We start from the raw sequence: 23,461 nt of genomic DNA, 5'->3' as shown, positions 1-23,461 counted from the left end.
CTGGGATCATGACCTGAGCTGAAGGCAGAAAACCGACTAAGCCACCCAGGTGCCCCTATTCCATGATTTAAAAATCATTAAAAGTCTCATGGTTTTCTGAAAATGCACACATAGGAAAGAATACAGCCTCAAGAAACACACCTTTTGAATTAAATACATAGTGGGATTTTAAATAATTGCCAGTGTTCCCGGAGTGACATTTTCCTTTTTTTTTTTTTTTTTAATTTTTTGCTTAGGATAACTACTTCATCAATAATTAGTTTATGTAATATTGAAGGACATTCCTTTTTTAAATAATTCCTAAGACTCATGAGAAACTTCAAAGTATTGCCTAGCGCAATCTCCTTTAACAGTGGACTATCTAAAGGTCTGTGTCTCAGCTTCGTCAGCTATCATTTAGTCTGCCTCTAAAAAACCACTTTAAAAAAAATGAGACAATGCATGCAAATAACTTTAAAGAATAATAAAGGTACAACAATTTGCAACATCAAAATTAAGCTAAGCAAAATCTATACTCTTTCACATTCTATTCCATAACCTATAAGCACTTTTAGGTGAAGCCAAAATATCTCATAGTCAAATGTAACACATTATCGCCTTATTCCAGTTTGACAGAAATGTAGTCATCAAATCAACAGGCATTGACTAAGATCTCCCTCCCATTGTGCTCAGAATGCTAAAAGAAAGCTAGTATTAATGGGCTCATGTATAAAAGTCTGTCACCATTACCTTTCTTCTTCATATAAAATACTTTGGTTGGCCTTTAATAAATACTAATACTATATATCTCTCATTTGGAGATATGATCCTTACAGTCAAGGACTTTACAGTCTTCAAAGACAGTGGTATATATGCAAAAAAAAATTAAATGACACAAGTAAAAAGTCAATCAAGCATTTGAGCATGTGATATAGTTGTACTTGATATGATAGAATCAAGTGCTGGTATTGGAAAGATCCTGGATAACCACTTCTCACCAGTGTTTTATTTTCATTTAGATCACCCGTTCTAATCCGTTAGCAGAAAAAAAAAATGAAAATAATATTTGCTTTGTGATGGGGATATAAAACTCAAGTATGTTTGGGAGGAATGATTCTTAAAATTAGTTATACTAAAGGAAAAATAAAAATATCTATATTCCAAATCCCTGATCTAGCAATTTTTAACCTCAATAAAAAAGGACTATTTCTATTCAGTAGTAACCAGAGATTTTGATTGAGTTATGCCTCCTAGAGGGAGAAATTATGAGAAACCTGGATATAAAATACTGATTTCTTTATGGTCTGAAAAAAAAAAAAACTGTGTGTGGGGGAATTGTAAGGTACAAGTGAGCTGGAACCTGTTTATAATATTTCCTCTCTCATTCAGCAAATTTTGGATTTCCAATGTATATCCCAGAAGTCACATCCCTCTAAATGAGTAAATAATATAGGCGCGATTTTTTTAAAAGTGTCTTGTTGTACCTAAGTGCACTGCAGGACATCTGGCACGTTTCATTCTGAAATAATGTTTATCCACAGAAACGCCATCAGTGGAAGATGTATTGAAAAGCTGAAGGTCTATTAAGGGAGTATGGGACAGCTGCATACATTCTGTATAAGGCCATGGAAATGACACAGCAATACCCCATCTGTGGCTTTGGTTCACAGAGCTTTGAATAAAAATTCAAGATCAAACTTCACTTGTTAAGAAAAAGAAGAATGCTAATAGAAAGCTAGTATTAATAATCTCATATATAAAGGTCTGTTACTGTTAGCTTTCTTCTTAAAATATGTTGTGGGATTTCTATGCCTTTAATAAATACTAATCCTATATATATTCACCTCTTGATGTTATTTGAAGAAGTGCTTGTGGGGAACTACAATTTGCACTTTTATAATTTAGGCCATTTGTGAATAGGCTTAAAACTTGGAGAAGTGCGAGGAAGGGGTAGGGCAGATGTTGTTCAAACTTCCCTATTTGGCCTTGCCAAGTCCTTCATTCGGGACCTACAATACCCAGCCTATTCAAAACTCAATGTCTCTTAATGGAGATTACTAATCAAGCTGATTTATGTGGTAGTTTAGGAGGTGGGGGTCATTCTTTTTTTTTTTTTTTTTGGTGGTGCTGTTTCTAAAGAAAGTTTAATCTCACAAAGCCTCAGATTGACAGCTCCACAAAATGGAAATTCACAGAACAGAAGTATCACATGTGAGGGGGATATAGCCTCCCCTTATGTTAACCTGCCAATTCACAATTTCAACCTGCAAGTATCTGCCACCAAATTCAAGAGATTAATTCAGTCCCTGTGCCTGTTCAATCCTTTGCCAATAAGGAGGCCAATTAGTTTCAACTACACTGGTTAGTTTATGTCTGTCTTTATTTTTTTCTAATGGGGGCATTTTCTCTCCATCATTTGGATGATTTTGACCCCCAATTCATTGCAGGTTACTATAAAATGGCTGTCAATCACTTAAAATCACAGCTTAATACGAACCAAAGCCTGAGGTGAAAAGTTCAGTCATTAGCTATTGAAACCATCCAGCTCCCCATTGGGGTGGGTTTTGTAATGCTCAAAGGAAAACAATAATGATAATAATATTAATAAGTTTGAAATAATATTGTAATTCTCTACTGAAAAATAACATAGTCAACTAATTAGCAAGTCTAGTTAGCCTCAGTTAACTTCTAGTCTAAAAAAAGTCATCAATTCCAAACTCTATAACCCATGTGCATTTCTTGTGTGTATTCATAAATTAATATATTTCAGAAAACTTTTCAGTCAAGAATTAAAATATCCACCTTATTGATATATGCCTTAAATTTCATTTTAGCCTCTATTTCTAGAAATTAAATTCTCACTAACACTAATAAAAGTGAGATGTTAAAAAGGGGGGGCAAAAGAACAACTGAGGTCTTTTAAATTAACAAATGAAAATATTCTGTGCAAATATTATGCCACTAACTCTAATATCTGGAACTCCAGAGAAGAGCGCAGAGATGAAGAAATGCACAATTGATTGAAGATAAATATATTATTACTAGGACAGGTGTGTTAATTTTTCCTCCAAAGTAGAAATAGATGAAGTAATATTTTTCATTCTTCATTATCATTTATTTCTGAAAAGGAGCTAACAGAGCAAGTTTTATTAGTAGAAAGGGGAACAAAGAGTTTGAGGCATCTAAGAGGCTGTGTATGATAAAGGAGGAAAGATCACAGAGGAGAGACCGACAAAACCTTCCACTGATAGCATCTCCTTGGTAAATAGAGTATCTACTATGCCCCAAGTACTCCACCAGGCACAAGGGTATTGTGGCTTCCACACCCTGAAACAAACCCTAGATCTCAGAACAACATGCTGGTAATTCTAGATAAATATTTAGACTGTAATATTGGGAAAAACATGTATCTGAGCAATTCATATTTACCTCCACCAAATTCAGAAATTTCAAAAATTCTTTTAATTTTTTCCTCTGATCTACATATTCAGAGGTTCATGACTCCAGTTTTCTCTATTCCACCCCTAGAGGGCAGTAGGAAATTCAGAAATACTGAGTTTGGTGGCTAAAAAAGGAGGGTAAACAATTTTTAAAGAGGCAAGAAAATTAGTAATATAGCATTTTCAAGGACTCATAGCCACTTTTAGGTGTATAATTCCTCAAAAAGTACTTGGTTTGTTCATAAACCAAAACATTTAATACTATTTTTACTATAGTCCACTACAAACATAGTATCAATACTTAGGACAACATTCACAAAGTATAGCTTAAAGAATCAGAACTCCAACCAAAACCCATTCCAAAAAAAATATTTTTGAATATACATGAATAACATTTGAAAATTTCTTTCAAACTTAATAGTATCAATATTCATAAGCTAAAATATCAGTATTATTATTAAGCTTAAAATGACAAACACTGGTACTGTTAGTAATACTACAAATAATAAATCTCTCTTACACTTAAAGGGATTAGAAAAAAAACAACAAATGAAGCCTAAATCCAGCAGAAAGAAGGAAATATAAAGATTAGAGCAGATATAAACAATATAGAAACTAAAAAAAAACACAAAAAACAAAAAACAACAATAAAACAGATCAATGAAACCAGGAGCTGGTTCTTTGAAAAAAAATTAATGAAACTGATAAACTTCTAGCCAGACTTACCAAAAAGAAAAAAAATAAAAGACCAAAATAAATAAAATCACAAATGAAAGAGGAGAACTAACAACCAACACCACAGAAATAAAGAATTATAAGAGAATATTATGAAAACTATATGGCAACAAATTGGACAACCTGGAAGAAATAGATAATTCCTAGAAACATAAATTACCAACAATGAAACAGGAAGAAATAGAAAACTTGAAAAGACCAATAACCAAAAAAGAAATTGAATCAGTAATCAAAAAACTCCCAACAAACAGAAGTCCAGGGCCAGATGGCTTCACGGGTGAATTCTACCAAACATTTAAAGAAGAGTTAATACCTATTCTTCTCAAACTATTCCAAAAAAATTAAAAAGGAAGGAAAATTTCCAAAATCATTCTATAGGCCAGCATCACCATGATATCAAAACGAGATAAAGACTCCACCAAAAAAATAAGAAGAAGAGAATTATTATTATTATTATTATTATTATTATTATTATTATAGGCCAATATCCCTGATGAATGTGGATGTAAAAATTCCCAATAAAATGCTAGCAAACTGAATCCAACAATACATTAGAAAAATCATTCACCATGGTCAAGTGGGATTTATTCCTGGGTTGCAAGTATGATTCAATATCCATAAATCAATCAACGTGATAACCACATTAAGAAAAAAAAGGATAAGAACCATATGATCATTTCAATAGAGGAAGATGAAGCATTTGACAAAGTACAGCATCCATTCATGATAAAAACCACCAGCAAAGTAGGTTTAGAAGGAACATAGCTCAACATAATAAAGGCCATATATGAAAAAACCATATATGAAAATATCATCCTCAATGGGGAAAAACTGAGAGCTTTTCCTTTATGATCAGGAATAAGACAGGGATGTCCACTCTCACTACTGTTATGTTAAACATAGTACTGGAGTCCTAGCCACAGCAATCAACAACAAAAAGAAATAATATGTATCCAAATCTGCAGGAAGAACTAAAACTTTCACTATTTTCAGCTGATATGATACTATATTTAGAAAACATGAAAGACTCCACCAAAAAATTGCTAGAACTGGGGCACCTGGGTGGCTCAGTCCGTTAAGCCTCTGTCTCTTGATTTCAGCTCAGGTCATTATCTCAGGGTTGTGGGATGGATCCCTGCATTGGGCTCTGCAGTCAGCAAGGCATCTGCTTGTCCCTCTTCCCCTGCTCCTCCCCCAACTCTCTCTCTCAAATAAATAAATAAATAAAATATTTTTAAAAATTGCCGGAACTGATAAATGAATTCAGCCAACTCACAGGATACAAAATCAACATACAAAAATCTGTTGCATTTCTATATACCAATAATGAAGCAGCAGAAAGAGAAATTAAGGAATCAATCTCATGTATAGTTGCACCAAAAACAATAAGATACCTGGGAATAAACCTAACCAAAGAAGTGAAAGAGCTGTACTCTCAAAACTATAAAACACTGATGAAAGAAACTGAAGATGACACAAAGAAATGGAAAGACATTCCATGATATGGATTAGAAGAACAAATATTGTTAAAATGTCTATGTTACCCAAAGCAATCTATACCTTTAATGCAATCCCTATCAAAATATCGCCAGCATTTTTCACAGAGCTTGAACAAACAATCCTAAAATTTATGAGAAACCACAAAAGACACTGAATAACCAAAGCACTCCTGAATAAGAAAAGCAAAGATGGACACATCACAATTCCATACTTCAAGTTATATTACAAAGCTGTAGTAATCAAAAGAGTAGAGTATTGGCCCAAAAGCAGACACCTAGATCAAAAGAACAGAAAAACCCAGAAACAAACCCACCACTACGGTCAATTAATCTTCAACAAAGCAGGAAAAAATACCCAATGGGAAAAAGACAGTTTTTCCAACAAATGGTGTTGTGAGAACTTGACAGCAACATGAAAAAGAATAAAACTAAACCACTTTCTTACACCACACACAAAGATAAAATGGATTAAAGACCTAAATGTGAGACCTGAAACCATAAAAATCCTAGAGAACAGAAGCAGTAACCTCTTGGACATTGGCCATAGCAACTTCTTTCTACATGTGTCTCTTGAGGCAAGGAAAACAAAAGCAAAAATAAACAATTGGGACTTGGTCAAAATAAAAATCTCCGCACAGTGAAAAAAACAATCAACAAAACTAAAAGATAACCTACAGAATGGGAGAAGGTATTTACAAACGACATATCTGATAAAGGTTTAGTATCGGCAGGATAGTATCTAAAATATATTAAATAAAAACTTATAAAACTAAATGCCCAAAAAATGAATAATCCAATTAAAAATGGGGTAGAAGACAGGAATAGACATTTTTCCCTAGATGACATATAGATGGCCAGCAGACACATAAAAAGATGCTCAACATCACTGATCATCAAGGAAATACAAATCAAAACTGCAATGAGCTATCACCTCAAACCTGTCAGAATGGCTAAAATCAACAGCACAAGAAGTAACAGGTATTGGCAAGGATGTGGAGAAAGGGGAACCCTCTTGCAGTGTTGGTGGAAATGCAAACTGGTATGGCCACTCTGGAAAACAGTATGGAGGTTCCTCAAAAAGTTAAAAATAGAGCTACCTTACAATCCCGCAATTTCACTACCAAGTATTTACGCAAAGAATACAGAAATACTAATTCAAAGTGATACACTAATTCAAAGTGATACATGCACCCCAATGTTAATAGCAGCATTATGTACAATAGCCAAATTATAGAAACAGCCCAAGCATCCATCAACTGACGAATGGTTAAAGATGTGGTACATGTATATACATATATATATATATACACACAATGGAATATTACTCAGCCATTAAAAAAATGAAATCTTGACATTTGCAAAAAGATGGATGGATCTAGAAGTATAATGTTAAGTGAAATAAGTCAGTCAAAGAAAGACAAATACCATATGATTTCACTCATATGTGGAATTTGAGAAACAAAACAAATGAGCAAAGAGGAGGAAAAAAAGAGAGAGAGGCAAACCAAGAAACAGAACAAACAGGGTTACCAGAAGGGAGGTGTGTGGAGGGATGGGTGAAATAGGTGATGGGGATTAAGGAGTGCACTTGTGATAAGCACCAGTGTTGTATGGAAGTGTTGAGTCATTACTTTGTACATCTGAAACTAATATTACACTGTATGTTAACTAACTGGAATTTAAATAAAAACTTTAAAAAAAATAAAGACTATTTAGACACCCCCCCACACACCGCCAAAAAACAAACAAACATAATGTGTCCTATTTCTGTAGTTGGACAAATTTAATAAAACTATCAAATTGTAAAAAATTAGCAATAATAATAATAATAAAGCTACATTTCCAGTATGTCTTTGGATGGAATTTACACAGGTATAAGTTTTTTTTAACTAATTATAATTAATTTTGGACTTTAATAAAAAGTCACAAAAATAGTACAAAACTTCCATATACCCTCACCCAGTTTCCCCTAATGTTAACATCTTACATAGCCATAGTACAATTTCCAAATCCAGGACATTGACATCTGTATAATACTAACTAAACAAAAGAACTTATTCAAATTTTACCAGTTTTTCCACTAATGTCCTTTTTCTGTCCTAGAATCTTATCCAGAAACCCACATTGCATTTAGCTGTTTTTCCCCCCCTAGTCTCCTCCAATATATAATTGTTCCTTAGTCTTGCCTTTTATGATATGACCACAGGAGGAATATCATGTTCTATTCAGTGCATCAAATCCAGGGTTCATGTTACTGACATATATTATAACTAGTTATCCTAACTTGATCACTTGGTTAAAGTGGATGTCTAAGGTTTTTAAAGCTAGAAACTTAATTCTTTTTACTTTTAAACCAAAATAGCCTTTTAGATTTATTTAAGAATAGAAACTTTCATACTATCAGCCAAAAGCAGAATATCCAAACAAGTCACTCCATAATATTTCTTGAGGAATAGTACCTGTTAAGCATTATGCTAGGTGGGCTTACTAAGAGGAAAAAGAGACTTTAGTCATTTAAATGTTATTGCTTATATTTACCTGTATTTGAAAGCACTTTTTCAATATAAGGACATATATCGCCTCAGATCATTGCTACATTTGCATTATATCACTCCAGGCATGATGCTTTTTGCAGGCTTGCCCTCCCAGTTCAGCTCAGAATTGTCCAGAAGCAGGCAACAAAGAAAAGTGACCTTCAACTCATGTTCTCTAGAGTTCCCTTGTGTGGCATAATTGCATTAGAATGATCTCAGGTGGGGAGAAGAGTTCAATGGGAGTATCTTTAGTTCAAGGAATTTTCAACTGAAACCTAAACAGTGGGTTGGCTCGCAGGACCCAAAATAACCCTTAGAGATGTAAAGTGTGTATGAGACACCAGTTCCAGGTGCTGTAAAACCTCCAAGAGGATGCCCAACAGATCCTCCAGGCTATATCAGCAACCACTGCCCTCACTGGTCCTCTAGGGTGCCTCTAGTAGAATTATTATTCCTATGTTCTTTATTATCCAGCCCTAATATAATGTACACTGTGAACCATGCCCTGACTTCCTACAGTATACATCAGAAAGAAGCAATAGGTCCTTCCATTCGAGTCCTACTTCACGTTACTCCCCTCCATCATTCTGGCACTTATTTTTTCACCACTTCCTTTCCTGACTATGCTGTGAGTTCTGTAAGGCTATGGATATGGGACATATTCATATTTGCTTCCCCAGTGCCACTAAGCATTGTTCCATTCAATAAATGCTTGCCGTGGCATATATCTGTCCCTTGGTTACACATGGTTCAATCAGTTTGTAATACTAGAGAAGATTCTTTTAGCCTTTGTGAATAGGATAACATTGAAAGAAAATCCTGTTGAAACAGTCAAGTCATCTGAGGCTTCTAAAAGTAAAGATGAATAACTTTCCTTACAATATTTCTTTTAAATTTTTTCCCTTTAAGCTTAATTTTAAAGTCCCACAAAAACATAGCAAGCTTTGTTCCATTGGAGATTCAACAGAAAATCAAGAATAGAAAGGATGAAAGGCAAAACCGATTTAGCTATTAATTATAGAGGTTAAAGGAAATATGGCTTCCTTCTCTTATAAAGTAGATTAATATACTTCCTTAATCAGGTCAAAAGCTGGATTTGGCCACTACTTAAATAGCTATAGGCACTGTCTCTCTGCTCTACTCTGGATCCTACAGTTGGGAATAGTGAGAGGGAACAAAAAACTCAGAGAATCTCTGTTCAGATGGGAGGTGAGAGTGAGAGCAGAAACCTTGGCAAGGAGAAAGACAGACACCTCAGAATGACTCTGGCATTGATTCTAAAGATTGAGACTCTAGGAGGTTGACTTTAACTCACATTTAACCTATATTAATAGGTATTACTTCCAAATCAGGTATCCAGCTGGGAGAGAACTACAGTTGACAGTGAGAAATTAACAAAAAAAAAAAAAAAAAAAGGATTTTCATTTTAGGGGTTTATGTGTGCTTTGTTTCATTTGGAGATGAAGAAAGACTATTGAAAGCCAAAATTCATACATGCAGATGTTGATTCAGATCCATTTTTTCAAGCATCTTTCTTCCCAGTTAACCCTCTCTCTTACCTTTCCAACCTCCCTCTCTTCTCCCTTCCATTGCGTTATCCATCCCTTCCACCCATCCCAGTAACCACAGTTCCACCTCTCATTCGGTTCATATCATCCTATCTCAAATTTAAAACCTAGATGTGACCTAAAGCCTTTTATGAACTTCTCTTCTTATACAATAAGCCAGAACTATAGAATACAGACATTAAGAGAGAACTATGAGGAACCTGAAGCAGGAATAACTAACCTAAAGAAATAATTCCAAAACCTAAAAGCTACTAATGAAGTGATAGAAGAGTTATGCAGAATAACAGGAAGGAAGAGAAAAGCTATTCCAAGAGCCTTATACTAACAGAATTCTATAAACCCCCCCTTTTTTTTTAGCTTTTAATCTACAGACTTCCAAAAAGAAAAAAAAAAAATGCTGCACCTTTAATCTTCTAAAATATGTACCTTTAAGGAAAGAAAAACATGCAATTGTTCCATATTAGTATTTTTAGACCAAAAACCTTTAGGGCTGAGAACTGTGTAATGTGTGTTAACTCTTCTAAAATGCTCGCTTCACAATTGGCAAACACATAGAACCTGCAGTATTGTTGGAATAAATACTGTTCAGATACCTGTGAAGATTTTGGAGTCAATTTGGATGGGCTGTCATTAACCCATGACTATTACTAAAGCTACACTTATCCATAGGGGTTATGTTGTTAAACTATTTACTACATTTTCTTCTTGTCTTATTTTTGGATTAAACCGCTTAGTATTTTCTCTTTAACAGTGCAGGATTTTGAGTCTACATAAAGTCTCTTCAGTGAGATCAGCAGCCGAAGAGAGCCATGTTTTATGGTTATTATGCTTAGCATGATGGGTTTTTGTTAAATCAGCTTTTGCATTTCAGATTCTTAAGATGAAATTATGTATCTTATAATAAATTAGCAACTTACCAAAAGTATTACTTAGTACAGATCAGGGTTGCCTCCAAATTTTGCTAGTCAGGCAAATTTTTAAACTTTACAACTGTGTTTTAAGGTCTAATACAAACGGATTGTTAGATAAATCACAAATTCAAGTTCCTAATTCTGCATTAAATCTTCCCCAAACCAATGTTCTAACTCATTTAAACAATGACAAAATGTTCATTTCTGCATTTTAAAAATTAAACATTTAATTAACTGCATTTATTTGAAGTTACCATAAGTCTCATCATGTCATGTCCACTAAACATATATGATAGCACTTCAGTGGCTTAGAATATTATATGTGTGTGTAATCAGCTTCAATTAATAATATATATATACATCTCAAGGAAGAATCTCAATGAATTTTATGCAAAGCAATAATTAAAAATTTAATGAAGAGTGAAAGACTATCATATAAGATTTATATTAGAGTTGAGTAAAATTTGATTTATTTATCCTAACCTCCCCCAAAATGTCTTGAGATGAAAGAAACTGAAAGAAAAAAGACCCTACTGATCATTGTTGAAGCTGTGTGATAGATACATGAAATTCATTATGTTGTCTTCTCTTTGTGCATATATTTGAAATTTTCCATTATACACAGAAAAAAGCAAATAATTTAACTTTCAAATAGGTATATAGTACTTCCACTTCTGGCAAGATTCAGTAGATGCATTTTTTTCCTTATTCTTCCTCTTATGCACAACTGAAAATCCCAGATAGATAGATAGATAGATAGATAGATAGATAGATATAACATAAGACAATGGTAATGAGAAGAAGGCAGACTCCTAGGGACCTTGGGACCTGAGCAACAGTATAGTAGTGAGTTTCCTAAATTTTCTTTCTGCCTCATATATACCAGACTTGGAGATGAAGAAGCTAGAAACTTGGAAACACAAACAGATGCAGATCAAAAAGCCCCCAAAGAAAGCTGCTCTCCTAGGAAAATGACCAAGATAGGGGCAATCAAGCAAGACAAAATGTTTAGATAATAATCACCCTACTGCAGCCAACACCACAAGGAAAAACTATGGCTCCAAGAACCAGGAGGATGTCAAACTGAATGAAAGTCAACCAATAGATGCCAACACTGAGAAAACAAAGATGTTAAAATTAAATGATGAAGATTTTAAAGCAGACTTGACAAAAATGCTTCAACAAGCAATTACAAACATGCTTAAAACAAATGAAAAATAAAACATTTCAGCAAAGATATACAAGATATTTTTTTAAATGGAAATTTTAGAACTGAAATAAGAAACCTCAGATGGATTCAGAACGTAAGGGACAAAGGAAAGAGTCAGTGAAGTGAAAGATAGAATAATAGGAATTTCCCAGTCTGGATGTGGCCACAGTGACAGAAGCTGAAGTGATGCAGCCAGAAACCAAGGAACGCCAACAGCCATGGAAGGCTGGAGAGTCAGAGCACATTCTCCCTAGCATCCCTACAGGAAGCACAAAGCTGCCACTACCTTGATTTCAGCCTGGTGAAACTAATCTCAGACTTCTGGCCTCCAGAACTGTAGGGGAATATAAATTTCTATTGTTTTAAGCCACCAAATTTATGGTAATTTGTTACAGCAGCCACAAGAAATTAATACGGCAGAGTATATTTCTTATCAAGTACACATGGAACATTTTCCAGGACAGACCATATACTCACCCACAAAATGACACTTAATAAATTTAAAAGGACAGAAATCATACAAAGTATGTTCTCCAACCACCATGGAACAAAATTAGAAATCAGTAACAGAAAGAAATTTGGAAGACTCACAAATAAGTGGAAATTAACACACTCCTAAATAACCACTGGATGAAAGAAGAAATCAAAAGGGAAATTAGAAAATATTTTTAGATGAATGAAAATCAAGATAAAACATAACAAAACTTATGGAATGGAGCTAAAGCAGTGCTTAGAGATAAATGCATAGCTATAAATGCCCACATTAAAAAAGAAGAAAACGGGAGTCAGTTCTCTCAGTTGGTTAGAGCGTGTTGCTAATAAAAAAGAAGAAAAATCTCAAATCAAAAATCTAAAGTTCTACCTAGAGATACTAGGGGGGAAAAAAGGTAAAATATACCTAAAATAAGCAGAAAAAAAGGAAATAATAAAGATTAGAGTAGAAATTAGTGAAATAAACAATAGGAAAACAATTTTAAAAAATCAGTGAAACCAAAAGCTGGTTCTTTTTAAAAAACAAAACTTTAACTAAATTGACCAAAAAAGTAGAAGACTCAAATTACTAGAATTAGAAATGAAAGAGACAACATTAATACTGACCTTACAGAAATGTAATAAGAGGAATACTAGAGCAATTGTATTCCAATAAATTAGACAGCTTAGGTGAAATGTTCAAATCCCCAAAAAGACAAAAGTACTGAAATTGACCCAAGAAGTAATATATAATCTGAACAGACCTAAAACAAATAAAGAGATTCAGTTAGTAGTCAAAAACCTAATCTCAAAGAAAAATCCCAGGACCAGGTGGCTTTATTTTGAATTCTACCATACATTTAAAAAAAATTAATAACAATTCTTCATAAACTGTCCCAAGGAATATAAAAGGAAGGAGCACTTCCAAACTGGTTTCATGAGGCCAGTATTACTGTGATACCAAAAACTGACATAGTCCCAGGCTTTAGAATATTAGTCCTTCTAGGGGAGGGGCCATTAATCAAGCAAAGCACACAAGATGATGTAAATTTACAAGGCCAATTAGCGCTCTCAAGGACTGAAATCTGCTACCATGAGTATGGGTAATAAGTGTTATCAGGTGGAAGGAAAAAAAACTACTGCCAATATATTTTATAAATATGGATGCAGAAATGCTCGATGAAATATTAGCAAACTGAATCTAGAAACATATAAAAAGAATTATATATCATAACCAAGAGAAATTGAAAACATTCAAAGTGCATTCTGCAATTATAATGGAACCAAACTAGAAATCAATAACTAAAACATAATAAAAAAATTTACAAGCATTTAAAAACTAACAAACAGACTTCTAAAAAAATCTGTGGTTCAAAGAGGGAATCTGAAGGAAAATAAAAATATATTATTGATCTGAATGAAAATGAAAATACAATATATGAAAATTTGTGGGACACAGCCAAAATAGCAGTAGGAGGAAAATTTATAACAATTATATATTTGTAACAAATTTACGATGCATTTATTAGAAAAGATGAAAAGCCTCAATAATCTAAGCTCCTGCTTCTAGAACTTAAAAAAGAGCAAAATAAACTCAAAGCCAGCAGAGAGAAGAAAATAATAAAAATAAGAGCAGAAATCAATAAAACTGAAAACAAAAACAACATAGAAAATCAGTGAAACAAAGAGCTGGTTCTTTGAAGAGATAAAACTGGCAAACCTCTAAAAGACAAAGAAAAAAGAGAAAAGACATAAATTGTCAACATCTATAATGAAACAAGGGAAATTACTACAGACTCTGAAGACATCAAAAGGATAATAGTGGGTGCCTGGGTGGCTCAGTCGTTAAGTGTCTGCCTTCAGCTCGGTCATTATCCCAGGGTCCTGGGATCGAACCCCGCATTGGGCTCCCTGCTCCGCGGGAAGCCTGCTTCTCCCTCTCCCACTCCCACTGCTTGTGTTCCCTCTCTCACTGTGTCTCTCTCTGTCAAATAAATAAAATCTTTAAAAAAAAAAAAGGATAATAGTATTACAAACAACTTTAAAAACATAAACTTTGACAAGATGGACCATTTCTTTGAAAGACACAAATGATCAAAACTTACCCAAATAGAAATAGGTAATATAAGTAGCCCTATAACTATTAAAGAAATTGAATTCACAATTTCCTTCACTTGAAAAAAATTTTCCAGGACCGAATGGTTTCACATGAGAATTCTACTAAATGTTTAAGGAATTAATACCAGTGCTATACAATCTCTTCAAGAAAATAGAGGAGGTAACATCTCCCAATTCATTTTATGAAGTCAATGTTACCAGTGTTACCAAACAGAGAAGGACAGTACCAAAACTGCAGACCAAAATTTCTCATGAATACAGATGCAAAAATCCTTCACAAAATTTTAGCAAATGGAATTCAGCAATATATTAAAAGAATTATACACCAATATCAAGTGGGTTTTATTCCAGGGACTCAAAATTGGTTCAATATTCAAAATTCAATCACTATTATTCACAACATTAAAAAAAGAATCACAAGATCATATCAATCGATGCAGGAAAAGCATTTGAAGATATTCAACACCTATTCATGATTAAAAAAAAAAAAACTACCACTCAGAAAAATAGGAACAGAGGAGAATTTACTCACCTTGATGAAGAGCATCTATATAAAAAAGAAAACAAAAACTATAGCTAACATTATACTTAATGGTACAAGTCTGAATGCTTCCCCCTTGGCATCAGGAGTGAGGCAAGGATGTCTACTCTCACAACTCTTACTCAGCACATGCTGCAAATTTTATCCAATACAATATGGCAAGAAAAGGAAATGAAGGCTTCCAGATCATTAAGGAAGAAAGAAAACTGTTCTTAAGTGCCAAAATCATGATTGTCTACATAAAAAATCTCAAGGAATCTACCAAAAGAAAATCTGCTAGGGGCACCTGGGTGGCTCAGTCGTTAAGTGTCTGCCTTCGGCTGAGGTCATGATCCCAGGGTCCTGGGATCGAGCCCCACATCAGGCTCCTTGCTCAGCAGGAAGGCTGCTTCTCCCTCTCCCACTCCCCCTGCTTGTGTTTCCTCTCTCGCTGTCTCTCTCTCTGTCAAAAAATAAATAAAATATTTAAAAAAAAAAAAAAAGAAAACCTGCTAAAATGAGTAAGTGAGCTCAACAAGGTCATAGGATACAAGCTAAACATATAAAAATCAATTCTATTTCTATATACTAATAATGAACATATGGACAAGATTTTTTAAAATAATACCATTTATATCCATACCAAAAAGATGCAAATATTTAGGTGTACATCTAAAACATGTCTAGGACTTATTCTATATCTTCACTGTATCAAAGTCAATATCCTGGTTAAGATGTGATACTATAATTTTGCATGATGTTACCACTGGGGCATAGTGAGTAAAGCATACACAGGATCTCTGTGTATTATTTCTTAAAATTGCAGGGGAATCTACAATTATCTCTAAATAAAAAGTGGAATTTTTTAAAATGGGTAGAAATCTAGCATGGTACATTTCTAGATGCTCTTCTCTAAGCTCTGATATTTCTGGAGGAATACAAACATTGATAACAGAAAAACTTGGATTTAAATCCTTGTTCTGCCGTTTGTTCATCCTCATCTGTAAAATAGGTATAAAATAAAAAACCTGCCTCAGAAGATTGATTTTTTTTTTCTTTTTCAGAAGATTGTTTTTAGGACTAAATGAGATAATGTATGCAAAGTGCCTGGTAGGAAACTTAAATGTAAAATTATTAAAGTGTTTTGTAAGAAGAGTCAAGCCTTCAATAAAATAACATCATAATGATGTTAGTTATATTGACTACTTCCCTTAGGAATTTCTTCCTTCTTATACTGATGCTCTTTAAACCATTACTCTGGCCTCTCCTTCATGACACTATCTGCTTCCTATCATTTCTCTGGTCCACCATCCAAGATATTCACAAAAATACACCCAGAACTCCTAATACATCTTTACCTATCCTCCAGCCTGCTTTTATTCCTGCATCCTCTATAGGCATTAATATCCTCTGAGTTACCAAATCCAGAATCACTGCAGAGATTGTAAACTGACAGCTATAGGCTTCATCCAGGTGGAAGGTAAGTTTTGACTACATTGTACAGGTTTGTCTGTTGTTTTTAGTTACCATCATTTCAAAGTGAATGGATTTTTATATGAGAAGCCAAATTTAAGACTCCTTTTTGGAAACAGAATACAATATAAGATAGCATAGCACACATTTTTAAATGGCAGAAGTCCACTGAAGCCTCAAGGCAACTAACTGCCTTCTTTAAACTAGACATGTGTTCTACAATTTACCACAATCTCCACTAGTGTCTTGCATATGGTCCAATGACTAAATTAATTACTTAACTGCCCTTCCTTTAATCTTTTGAATTTATAATCTCCATAAGAGGGTTATTTGGACACCCCCTCAGTCCAGAGACCACGAGAAATGAGTCAGTTACATACAATTCCTGTAAATTCTCCAATCTGACCTTGGAGGATCCAACTACTAACCTGGTTCAGACCCTCAGTATCTCCCTTTTGGACTGCTAGAAAGTGATTCTCCTTGTCTCTCACTTCTTTCCTATTCAATCTATTCCCTATACTGCCTCCAGAGTTATTTTCTTCAAAACACACCAAAAATGTAGTATACTATGTTGGTGAGAACAAGTACCCTGAAACTAAACTATCTGGGTTCAGCTCTCACCTCTGCAACTTACTAGTTGTGAACCGTGACTTCAGCTTTAGACATGTTGAGTTTGTAGTCCCTATAAGCCATCAGTGAAGCTGACTAGCAAGCTTTAGAAAATGGGGGAACAAAAGTAAGAGTAGTTTTTTAAAAATAATAATAAAATAAAATAAATAAAAGTAAGAGTAGTGTTGGTTAATCAGAGAGTGGCATAAGAGTCCAAAGCATTTGAGGATAGAGAAGAGCAAGTACTAGGCAATGTCAGAGGCAATTATCAACTCTGCCTTTGGATAATTACATGCCACCTCTATGCCCATCTCTATCCCTGGCCACAGTTATCTTCAGATTTTGTATTGTTGATTTATTATAATTTCTGATTGTGTTGGCGATGATGATGATGTAGGGTACAATAAAGTTTGTAGAGGCCTTTTACCAGTGCTATCTCACTCTATCTTCACAAGAAATCTATCAGAAATACATGAGAACTCTCATTCCCATTTTTCAGATGAGGAAACAGAATATGAAGAGTTAAACAGCTTCCCAATATATAACTTCAACTAGTGACAAAGTATATTCCAAACATTTTCTGACTCTTAAGTCTTTTTTTTTTTTTAAAGATTTTATTTATTTATTTGAGACAGAGAGAATGAGAGACAGAGAGCATGAGAGGGAGGAGGGTCAGAGGGAGAAGCAGACTCTCTGCCGAGCAGGGAGCCCGATGCGGGACTCGATCCCGGGACTCCAGGATCATGACCTGAGCTGAAGGCAGTCGCATAACCAACTGAGCCACCCAGGCGCCCGGCTCTTAAGTCTTAACCATATTCATACAATTAGGCTCAGTGTTCAACTTCAGGATATAGCCAGAAAAGGGGTTGTCTCACTAAATCACCAATTCAAATTAATCTCCTTATTTTCTTGAAAGCTAATTGGATTCAACATAACTGAAGTTATTTGGAGATTTGCATTGTTTGGCCTCCTGTTAAATGAGCTGTATTGTAAAGACACATACAATATATGTATGTATAAAACCTAGTGTTTAAGAACCCAAGCAATGAGCCAAATAGTCTGGGTTTGAATCCCAGCTCTACCATTTAGCAGCTGTGAAACTTTAGGCAGGTTATCTAATCTCTGAGACCCAGGATTCGGATGTGTGAATTGGAGATAATAGTATCTATCTACTTCCTTGGATTGTTGCAAAGCACCAGTAATTTAATACCTATAAACTGCTTATTTTTTTAGAACAATTATTATTATTGTTAAATTTAAAAATACTATTATATGCATTGTTTTATTTGGCCTCAAGAATTTCGTTCCCTCAAAAGCACACAAACAAATACATAATAAAGAAGATGATAAACAGAAAATGTTAGGCTAGGTCTATGGAGGAAACAAAATTTCCCAAACCTTCTCATTCACAGATGAATGGTGATATACTATAACTTCAGGAGACTAACCATGTTGTTTTCTGATTTATATTCAGAAGCCATAGTCCTAAATGATCACTACTGAAATTAAGTTGCCATGCCTTTTTATAAGTTAGGTTTTACGAAGAAAAACAAATGTTATCATGTGCCTTTAAGCATAGTGCAACTGATGGTTATAAACTAAGAACAGGCATAGACTTTCTAAGTAACTCAAATTCCAACATTTAGAGGTATCTATACATTTTCTATAGACATTAAAAGCATCTGAGATGGAGATAATTGTATGAGACATACCAAAAAAGGCACTTTTATGCAGAGAATTTAAGCTTACCTCTTCTAGCTTTAAACACAAAAAGCAGAGAAAGCAGCAATCATTTTTAAATGAATTACCCTTTTCACATTTGAGGATTTATTGAACTATAATTACTTAATTCAATTTAGATGTTGGAAAATATTTATATTTATATTGGAGTATTTCATTGCAAAAAGTATATACTATTTAAAAATCCAATAAAAGGAATGTATCAGCGCTATTCAAGCAAAAAACTCTTGAGTCAAGTTCTACCTAAATCCCACCCATTAAATTAGTCACTAAATATGGGTAGGTATTTAAATTTTGTAAAATTAAATGTATACCCTACTACCTTAAATATCTTATAATGCCTTCCATAGTAGTTTTTAAAATATAACTAGAAACCCACCCACCAAGGGGTATTTAGCACTTAGTCCAAATGAAAAAATAATTTTTTAATACCATCAATAAAAAGTTTAAGTCAAAGTTTGAAAAAAAAATATATTTCATTTAAGGCTAATATCAAAGTTGTATTCTATACTGACTCAAAAAAAATTTAATGACTTAGTATATAAACAATGTTGGTAAGAGGATATTTAGAAAATAAGATAAATTGATAGGAGTTAAATGATGACCATTCAAAAGATTATCACAAAACCATATATTACCAGTTGCCAGTTAGAGATCTGGAAAATGCATTTTTAAGGGTGCTCATATCCAGCTCACAAATCATCGACACAGAGTGATTATTTATCATGTTTCTATGGGGAAAATGCAGGTTGAAAAAAATACCTCACTTAATTACACAAAGATCTTGTTTTGTTTTAATCTTCTAGGAGCTTCCATTATGCAAAACATAAAAGTTAAGAAAAAGTCAGGTTTAATTGCATATGCAGGTACCTACAACTCAGTATTTCCCTCACTACACATTGGAATTTAATGTCAGTAATTACCCATTTAAATCAATAATTGAATGAAACTTTATGAAAAGTTTAAAATACAATTTCATTGTTCTGCAGAATATTTAATACCGGGAACTGGGCCAACCAAAGATAATCCTTCATGATGGATTAAACAATTTACAAGCAATCCTATAGATCTAGGATGTGGAGTCATCCATGATTTGTCAGAGGCAGGGGTCTGATCTCAGGCAAGCAAGAGTGAGCTATGTGGATAAGCCTAGCTATCACACGCAGTGTCTGATTTTGTTGCTCTAGACTTAAGGATGGCAAGTACAGTAATGCTTATAAGTGATTAGTCTATTTATTTTAGCTTTGCTTTTTTGTGTAAGTTGGCCATCAGAAAAAGTTTAACTGCTAGCAAATATAATAGAATAAAAATATAAATTCTTGGGAGGCAAATGTTGTCTGAAAATAGAAGTTTAGAATTAATTAAAGAATAGAATACAAAATGCAACAGCCCCACACAGGTTTAGATCTTAGGCATTGGTAAATCCACCATTAGCGAGTGTTCCAATAGTGAAAAATTCATTCATCAGGTAACAGATAGAACTTCAGTGAAAACTGAAAACATGGTTAATTTGTCTATATATGTGACTATTTGTGGGAATCATGACTCTCAGAAGAAATGTGGTTTATGAGAAAGCCGGCACTCACCCTGTGGCGAAGCAACCATTACTGAAGATTCCATCATCACGAGCAAAGTTTGGTCAGAGAATCTTATGAAAAAAATTTTTTTTCTTTTTGTGTGACAGGAAGGTAATGAGGGGAAGCAGATTAGCCGCTGAGCAGAAGCATTTTCTTCTAGGTTGAACAACATCCTAAAGGAAAAGGACAGAAAGTACTCGATGAGACCCTAACCAACTTATACTGAAGAAAACACCTCTGGGAACCTATACCCCTCAGAAGAAATTGTGAATGTTAGAGCAGGAGGAAAAGATCTGCTCTTCTGATCTGTGGCCCTGCTGTAGGCCTGGTGATTAAACTAAGGCTGTCTCTGTCCTTCTTTAAACCCCAGGGCATTAAAGGGCAAACATAAGGGCCTCTCATACATGAACTGACAGTTCAATGAAGTCTTGGTTCACAGCCAACACTTTTGCAGACTGATTTCCTAAGTGCTGTGAGCCAAAAATTGAACAATATCTTGCTTTGCTGAACATCAATTAAAGATTCTGTTCATCAAAGATACTGCAAAGGGCCATCCACAGTGCTTGAGTTAGCACATTTAAGTTGAAGTTGTACAATTTATTTCCAAAGTAGGTAGTATTTTTTAAGGTTTAATAAATCATTTAATTTCTTTATTTGTAGAATCACCGAGGGTTTACTTAGTTTTTTTTATACTTCAGTGTATTCTATTAAAATACATACAGAATACATAAATATGCATATTCTGTATCACCTTTTAAAGGTACTACCTTACTATTTACCAGGCTAAATAATGCTAATCTCATACATATTAACATTTTCTCATTTTTAATAACAAAATATTTCCAAAGATCTTTATAGGTTTTTATAAATATTCCACTGGGTATTATACGCAAACAATGAATCATCGAACACTACATCAAAACTAATGATGTAATGTATGGTGATTAACATAACATAATAGTAAAATAAATAAATAAATATTCCCTTACAATATTATTTCAACCACTGCTTTTCTACTTAAACAAGTTCTTTTTAAAGAAAATATAGAGGAAAAGTTTATCCTGATCTTCAACGAAAGTATCCAAAATATTCAGAAGTATAGAAGTTTGAATAGACATTTTTATTGAAAATATTACTTTTTAAGTCAAAGTTTTCTTTATTTTTTTAAAGATTTTATTTATTTATTTGACAGAGAGAGAGAGGGAGCACAAGTAGTCAGAGCAGCAGGCAGAGGGAGAGGGAGAAGCAGGCTCTCCGCCAGGCAGGGAGCCCGACGTGGGGCTCGATCCCAGGACCCTGGGATCATGACCTGAGATGAAGGCAGACGTTTAATGACTGAGGCACCCAGGTGCCCCCTAAATTTTCTTTAGTTACATTTCTTTTAAATGAACTGTGTTCTATCTAAAGCTACATTTCTATTCACAATATAATTTCCACTTTTTTTTCCCCTCATCCTTTCATATCCTGGAAAATAGACTGCATTTTATAAAATAGTACCGTCATATTTACCTTAAATCATTTGTTCTCAAATGTCTTTGCTACACCAACACAACTGAAAAACATGACTCAATCAGAAATAGTGGCTTGCTAGCCAGTGATTTCAAGATCATTAAGAAAAAAAAAATCCTCTAATGTTAAAACAAACACACAAACAACCCAGGTGAAAGGAAACATTAACTCTTCAGATTAGCCTACAAAAGGCCATTTAAAAAATTTCTTTTGGTTTAGTTTGGAAAGGAGTTCATTTGTTTATATATATTTTTTTAATTTCTTATTTTTGTGTCTTTTTGTACTTACCAATTCACATAGTTCAGGTTTAAATTGCCCAAAGGTACCAATGCAAACATTAAAAAGGTAGCTAAAATACATAAAACACAGAAGCAGAAGTCATCAGCATATATTACAATACCAAGTAGTACTTGTAAAGATGCTTCCAAACTCAATAGGTTGGATTTTCCTGCCAAGAATAATTAAGGCCTACACAAAACTCCACAAGTTTTCTTGTCACCAGTTAATGAACCTCAGAATTAATTTCCACAGTGCTGTAGCTATTCTGAGTTGTCCATATAGAAAAAAAGACCTAAACTGTTTAGGAATTTATAGATTATAATATACTTAGATTGAAATATACTTGGAAACAAACAATACTGAATGCACCAGTATGAGTGAATACCTACTAAATATAGTATTTATATCTCAAAATCAATGGTTTCACAGTTACCTCACCTAAAGTAATGCAAGCTCTCTGTCTTCTCATTTTAATGGATTGGGATGGTGGGGTGGGAGTAAGGAGTTTTTTGTGTGTTTTGGTGATGAAAGGAACAGCCTATAACTATAACAGACACATGAAAAGATGTTCAACATCTCTTAACATCAGAGAAATATGTATCAAAACCACAATGAAATATCCTCTCACACCTGTCAGAATGGCTAAAATTAACAACATAGGAAACAATAGATGTTGGCGAGGATGTGGAGAAAGGGGAACGCTCCTGCACTGTTGGTGGGAATGCAAACTGGTGCAGCCACTCTGTAGAACAGTATGTTAAAGCAGCTTTTGTTAACAAAAAATTAAAAACAGGGGTGCCTGGGTGGTTCAGTCATTAGGCGTCTGCCTTTGGCTCAGGTCATGAACCCAGGGTCCTGGGATCGAGCCCCTGCAGGAAGCCTGCTTCTCCCTCTTCTACTCCTCCTGCTTGTGTTCCCTCTCTCGCTGTGTCTCTCTCTGTCAAATAAATAAAATCTTAAAAAGAAAAAAGTTAAAAATAGAACTACCCTATGACCCAGCAATTGCACTACTAGGTATTTACCCAAAGGATACAAAAATACTGATTCAAAGAGGTACATTCAGCCTGATGTTTATGGTAGCATTATTGATAATAGCCAAACTATGAGAAGAGTCCAAATGTCCATCAACTGATGAATGAATAAAGAAGTGGGAGATATATATATATATAGATATATATATATATAGATATATAATGGAATATTACTCATCCATATATATATATATATATATATAATGGAATATTACTCATCCATCAGAAAGAATGAAACCTTGCCATTTGCAACAACTT

At 34.1% G+C, this 23,461-nt stretch overlaps 1 protein-coding gene across 1 annotated transcript in view; it reads right to left on the bottom strand.

Annotated features, from left to right (window-relative positions):
• LOC145723062 (uncharacterized) overlaps positions 1–23,461 on the bottom strand; it is a 374,058-nt gene that overhangs the window by 247,849 nt on the left and 102,748 nt on the right. Inside the window, exon 4 of the mRNA XM_081828692.1 lies at positions 20,394–20,557. Within this exon, the coding sequence (XP_081684818.1) occupies positions 20,394–20,556 (163 nt within the window). The 5' untranslated portion in view covers position 20,557. The remainder of the gene's footprint in view (positions 1–20,393; positions 20,558–23,461) is intronic.

Source organism: Leptonychotes weddellii, chromosome 8 (genome assembly GCF_054177405.1).
Source record: "Leptonychotes weddellii isolate Sample4059 chromosome 8, ASM5417740v2, whole genome shotgun sequence".
In the NCBI taxonomy this organism is placed as follows: domain Eukaryota; kingdom Metazoa; phylum Chordata; class Mammalia; order Carnivora; family Phocidae; genus Leptonychotes; species Leptonychotes weddellii.
The sequence above is the reverse complement of the archived record's forward strand: the minus strand, read 5'-3'. Positions and strand labels throughout refer to the sequence as shown.